General features: G+C 53.5%; 1 protein-coding gene across 2 annotated transcripts; it reads right to left on the reverse strand.

Moving 5' to 3' along the window:
* Positions 1 to 743: 743 nt before the first annotated feature.
* TSPO2 (translocator protein 2) lies at positions 744 to 3,401 on the reverse strand. Of its 2 annotated transcripts, XM_021692107.1 has the most exons (4): positions 3,370 to 3,401; positions 2,032 to 2,140; positions 1,446 to 1,587; positions 744 to 1,197 (listed from the first exon to the last, which is right to left on the reverse strand). In XM_021692107.1, the coding sequence occupies exons 2-4, from the start codon at positions 2,118 to 2,120 to the stop codon at positions 997 to 999; spliced, it is 432 nt and encodes a 143-aa protein (XP_021547782.1). In that variant the 5' UTR covers positions 2,121 to 2,140; positions 3,370 to 3,401; the 3' UTR covers positions 744 to 996. The 2 variants fall into 2 exon arrangements, with proteins under 2 accessions (XP_021547782.1, XP_021547781.1); XM_021692106.1 differs by lacking the exon at positions 3,370 to 3,401 and having other exon boundaries at positions 997 to 1,197; positions 1,948 to 2,120.
* Positions 3,402 to 5,804: the final 2,403 nt, after the last annotated feature.

Below are 5,804 nucleotides of genomic sequence, written 5' to 3' on the forward strand. Positions count from 1 at the left end.
AGAAAGAGAGAAGTCTAGGCAAGAAGCTCCTGCTGAAATCACTTATTAGCACTGAGGGGCTCATCTCTTTTTCTCAATGTTTTTTCTTATTATAATAGGCATTAATTGATTTAAAAAAATTAATAATAAAAAATATATGAAAACAAAAATAAAAAATGAGCTATAATCCTCCTTATCAGAGATAATCGCATAAGGTCTTAATATGACATATATAAAGTACAGTATAATATATTGTATAATATTATTATAATATTAGTATAATATATTGTATAATATTATTATAATAACTGTAATAGAATATGATCTATATTATACATATTATATTATTGTTATTAATATATTAATTAAAATCCAACGAAATAACATTAAACTATTCTAAAATAAAATATATAAACCTGACACGTATAATTTGTATCTTTTTTTACTCTATCTACTTTTCCGTTTTGCTTTTATAGAACCTTTCAAAAAGACTTTGTGTTCCAGGTAACTGAAAATCCAAGTCCTAAATATCCCGGCCCCATTCGGAGGGCGCGCGGGTGGAGCGGGGACGGCGCGCCCACTCTCCCCTGGCCGTGCGCGCTCCTGTACGCATTGACGGACACGCACTCCCACACATGCGCAGACGCGTCTACCCTGCTCTGCGGCCCCAGGCATCGTGTTCCCAGGTAGGCACTTCACCTCGTACCCTCAAAGTTAGTAAAGGATTTTATTAATGGATATTACTAAATTACTTTATTAATACAGGATTAATTAATTTATATTAAGTGGTAAAATAAGCTCCCCTCCCCCCCCTTTCCCGTTTCTGAAATCGAATGGAAATTGGCACGAGGGGAACCAGGACAGTGACCACATTGGGCCGAGTCATCTTCAGGGATTCATCAATCCCTGGCCCCCCGTCCCCCTCCTCCCCTCTCTCCCGAATAGCCCCACAGCCCTGCCTGTGTTCTCTTCTACCCCTCCCCTGGCCATCCTCCCTCCTCTCCTGTCCCTGGTGCCTCAGTCGCTCTTCTCCCCCATGGGCTGAGGCTGATGGTTTGGACAGAGGCTGTCCCTCCACAGGCGGTAGGCGATGGAAGCGGTCACGGTGAGCCAGGCCAGGTAAGGCAGCAGGAGCACGGCGGCCAGCTTGTTGATGGGATGCCAGATCAGCGCTGTGCTCACCACCAGTCCGTAGAGTAGTAGCAGGTGCAGCAGGGCCTAGGTGGGTGGGGGGGTGGGGGGGCAGGGCAGTCAGGCAGGCTGCCCTGAGAACTGAACCCTCCGCTTTCCTGCAGCACCCTGGACCCCGTGAGCCAAGTTGCTGAGGTCTGGGCACTCAACTGGAGCTCAGAGAAGTCTGCCCACCCGTTAACCTGCCTGCACTCAGTTGGTCTACTGTGTTATCTGCTTGCGGGGGGGCCCGGTGGTCTCACTTGCTCCTACACTACTTCCACTGCATGCCTTACCAGACCATGGGTGTGGGCTGCGAAAAAGAGAATCAGGACAGCCCAGCTGACCGCGAGCTGCACAGCATAGAGGCCGAGAGGCAGGACCAGGGGCCACCCAAAGCCCCCTCCCAGGTTCTTCCACACCAGGTAGGAGGCATAGCTGTGGAGAGATGGTGGCAGAACACTCAGAGGGAGGCTGTTTCATGGCAAATGAAGGAAGTCCTCTGGCATAAGGACTCTTGGTTACCTAAAGGAAGCCGTGTGGGCTGAAATGGGAGCAAGAGTGTCTAAGCATCACTTGAGGGCCAGCGGGGAGGTGGTGGGAGGCAATGGGGAAACTTGGAGAGGGGGAGCAACGTGGCTGGCTGGAATTCTAGGCAGCACAGAGGGGACCCACCATAAGAGGCAAGATGGCGTGCCATCCCTTCGGAGGTCAGCATGCAGCAGTAGTTCAGGTACGGGGGGCCTTGTTCCCACCCTAGCAGGTACCAGGGCCATGGTATGAGAAATGGGTGCTCACCCCATGACAAAGTAGATGGTGATCCATCCTGCCAACAAGACTTTGTGAGGTGGGCACCAGGGCGGTTTCTTTGGGTTGTCGTACCAACCAGACATCCGATGACGGGTGAGCAGCCAGAGCAGGATGGGCCCCAGGTGGGGAAGGGCCAAAAAGATGGTGCCTTGAGGCTGCATTCCCTTCACAGAGGCAAAATCTAGGAAGGCAGACAACACGATGGTGGTGGGCCTCCCTCTTAGTCCTTTCCCTGTACCTGCTTGACTGTCTCCACCTCCTACCTGACACAGTTCCCTGGCCTGAGTCCCTCATGGGAGGTCTGGTAAGAGATGCCATTCTCCCCACCATGGGCCAGCTCCCATCCTGTGAGCTCACACTGCCTTGCCCTTTCTCTGGCTTCCATGGACTTATTTTCTCCACACCACCCACTTGGCACTCAGAAGATACTGTCCAGTATTTATAATTGCTTCTGAGTGCAAGCCTCCTTCCCCCATCGTGTATCTGACTCCTAGAGTTCAGGTCTAGGTATGATTGTCTTTTCTGCCTCCCATAGTGGGTTGCACTTGGTCAGGTACATAGCAGGCCCTTAACAGGGACGCTGCCTTATGCTGAACTCAGCCAAGCTGATCTAACCCACCTAGAAGGACCACGTTCAGAAAGGCCGGAGCCAGAGATTCCTTGGGGGTCTTCTCTAGTCAAAATGGGGCAGCCCATCTGCCCCCAGGCTTATCTCGACACACCAGACTGGCAGACCCAAGAGGCCCACCCAGCCTGAGCTGCTGCCCAAATTCGAACTTAGCTGAGTGACACTGGGCTCCTTTCTCTGAGGCCTTAGGTCTCGCCTGTCCCTCAGGGCCTGGGGAGGTCCCTCCTCCACCCCTCCACTTCCAGAGAGTCCGAGCCACCAACACAAGTGCTCAGCTTTCTTTCGGACTGACTTCTCAAGGAAGCAACTGCCTGGTCTTTGATTAAAAAGTTGCCACACTCATTTGCACGTTGCCTTGGACGTCACCGGCATGTGGAACAAGGCACAGACCCTCTTCCAGCCAAGGCCCCCCACCGCATATCGTTCTCATTTGCGCATGATATTTCAGCCTCCTCCCCATGACTGCCAGGATGGCAAGGAAGACAGATGTGGTGATTCTCAGTGTCCTGGAGTGACTGCCTACTCCATCCTTTCCTGTCAGCGACCCCTGTCCACGTCCTGGAGGTTCCAGGGACAGGGCTGACTGGCCTGCTTGCCTGTTCATCTCTCTATTTCTCTGCTCCTCACTGTCCATCCGTTCATCACCGCCTTCTTGTCTCTCTCTCTCTTTCTGTTTTTATGCCCAGTGTTGGAGGCTCCTCCCGCACCCCCCTGTCCTCTTTTCTCCTGTTCTCCACCCTCCTGCTGCTGCCTCCTTATTCCCAGACCTGAGTTCCCCTTACCTCAGGCAGCATACCTCCCAGGCCGAGTGCCCGATGATATCCGTTGTGTGCAAAGCAGAGGAGGGTGGGGGATGGGAGAAGGGCGGAGTGAGGCTCCCATCTGGCCTGTCTTTCTCCAATGACAAGGGTGGTGGCACTGGCATGTCTACATAGCCCTTTTAGGAGAGGTCCCCCTGTTCTGCTAGACCTGGCCTCTGGAGGAGGCCCCTTGATGGAACGGCTGAGGCTTTGGCTCTGTAAGAGCCTGATCCCCTGGACCAGCTCAGCCCTAGGCTGCAAGCCTACCGAAGCCTGTGGTCTCCACATCCCGTGAACTGGCTTTATGTCCACAGGGGTGGTGGGGACCTTCAGATTTCCTCAGGACCTTCCTGTAACTGGGATTATCCCCAAGTGAGGCAAGCACCAGCAGCTTGGAAATGAGTTCACGCTACCTGGACGCAGCCTCTGGTTTATAGTCTAGTTGGCATGCTCCTTCCCGGCTTGGAACTCGAGCTTGACAGATTTTTCACAAACCCCTCTAACTTCATGACTCAGAGGAGAAAGCAGGCTCCTGTGTGACTCAGACAGAGCCTTGTCCAGCAAAGACTAACACCTGCCCTTTTCGTCCCTATAAAAGTTCTGAGCACCTCCTCCTTGCTCGTCCTTTACTCATGAGGTCCCTTTCCCAGGTTGGCGGTTCTCCATAGTTCCTTTGCTCCATCTCTCCACTTTGGGGACCCAGGCACCCCTGGGAGGTGTTTATCCCATCCTCTGGCCTCTACCCTGGGGAAGGCAGTGGGGGGTGGGGGGGAGCGTTGCAGTCAGGGATAAGAGGCTGGGCAATCATTAACTGGGGTCAAAGCAGTGGCAGTTACTTATTTTCTATGAGCTGCTACCTGGGGGGCTGGGGAGATCCCCGTGGTCCTTGCCTGCAGGAGGCCAGCCCATGGTGCCCGCCATGACGACGGTTACCACTTACTGGGCATCTATCTTGTGGCGAGCATTTCACGATTGTTAGCTCAATACTGACCATGCTTCTCCCTCATGTGGTGGATCATATTGCCTGCATTCGTCAGACAAGGGAAGGGAGGCTCAGAGAGGTCCAGTAACTCGCCCAAGAGTACACAGCCAATAGAGGAGTCGCCTGTGTTCAGTGTCCGTAGTCTGGGATCCAAAACATATCCTCTTTTCTCTGAGTGGGCCCACGCATTCATTCAACAACAGTCTTTATTCGATACCTGCTATGGACCAGGCTGTACCAGGAGCTAAGAGTACAACAGCAAACAGCTGAAAAAAAAAAATCCATCTCTGCAGGGATCTTTCATTCCACTGGCACTACCTTTCCGAGGCAGAATTTCTATGAAAGGACTCGGGCTGGCAAACAGCCCAAAGTCTGCTCTCCCCCAAGTGCAGGGTTCCTGCCAACTCTGAGTGCCGGCAGGGAGCAGATAGGGGAACACCCCGATGCTGCCAGCACCTTGTGAGTCGTTAACCCTCCCGGTGCCTCCTCTCATCTCTGTTCGGGAAGGGGTGCGACTAGGCATTGTCTGAGCTCCTGGACCAGCTGCCTTGGCGTCAGCTGGGAGCTTCTTAGAGATGCAGAATCTCAGGCCCCAGCTCGGACCTGTGGGATCAGAAGCCCCGTTTTCACCCTATCCCTCGGGTTTGCGTGCACGCGGTCCTTTGAGAAGCTCCTGGTAGGGCCCCCTCCTCTTACCTTCTGCCCTTTCCCTAGCCTCTGGCTGGGGCAGCCACTCACCAGCAGAGGGCATTGTAGGGAGGGGTTCACCTGTACCCAGGTTTTCTCTTTCTCTGTCCCCTCCCTTCCAGACCCAGACTGGTGAGTCCACTGACTTCTGGGATCTTCAGCTACTCCCACGCCTTGGCTGGACTTTGCCAATAGACAGGGACAGACTCCCTCACCCCTTCTGAGGGCGCTGGGAGGCAGGTCATTGCCGGGAAGCTCTGGGCCACTCCTGCCCAGATTCTCCGCCCACCTCCACTTGTCTGCTGGCCTGGCGACCAGGTCTGGCTGACCTCTCTGTTTCTCAGAGAAGGAACTACTGTTCCTGGACAAGCCGGCAACCTCTGGGAGCACCTACTTGGTAAGGTGAGCACCCCCTGGGGCAGCTGGGGGTGGGGTGGGCATTGCAATGGAGCCACTTGGGGCTCAGGGGAGGAGCCAGGCCAGCTTAACCAGAGTGTGGGGTGCCTCTGCTAGAGGAGGAGATGGCAGAGGGCAAGTGCCCAGTGGGTGTGAGGACCTGGGAGACAGTTGTATGCACTATGGAAATGTAGACTATGCTGATGAACGCTGCCCATGGCAGGTTTGGGCTCATCCATCCTGGTACTTTTTGTGTGTTTCAGTAATGAGCTAGCAGGGTTTGAGTAGGCTTGGTAAGAACCAGTGATGTGGGAGAAGGGTTGAGAGTTGCCTCAAAGGACATGAGCAGAGA

The sequence above is a fragment of the Neomonachus schauinslandi genome, chromosome 8 (genome assembly GCF_002201575.2).
Source record: "Neomonachus schauinslandi chromosome 8, ASM220157v2, whole genome shotgun sequence".
Lineage (NCBI taxonomy): Eukaryota > Metazoa > Chordata > Mammalia > Carnivora > Phocidae > Neomonachus > Neomonachus schauinslandi.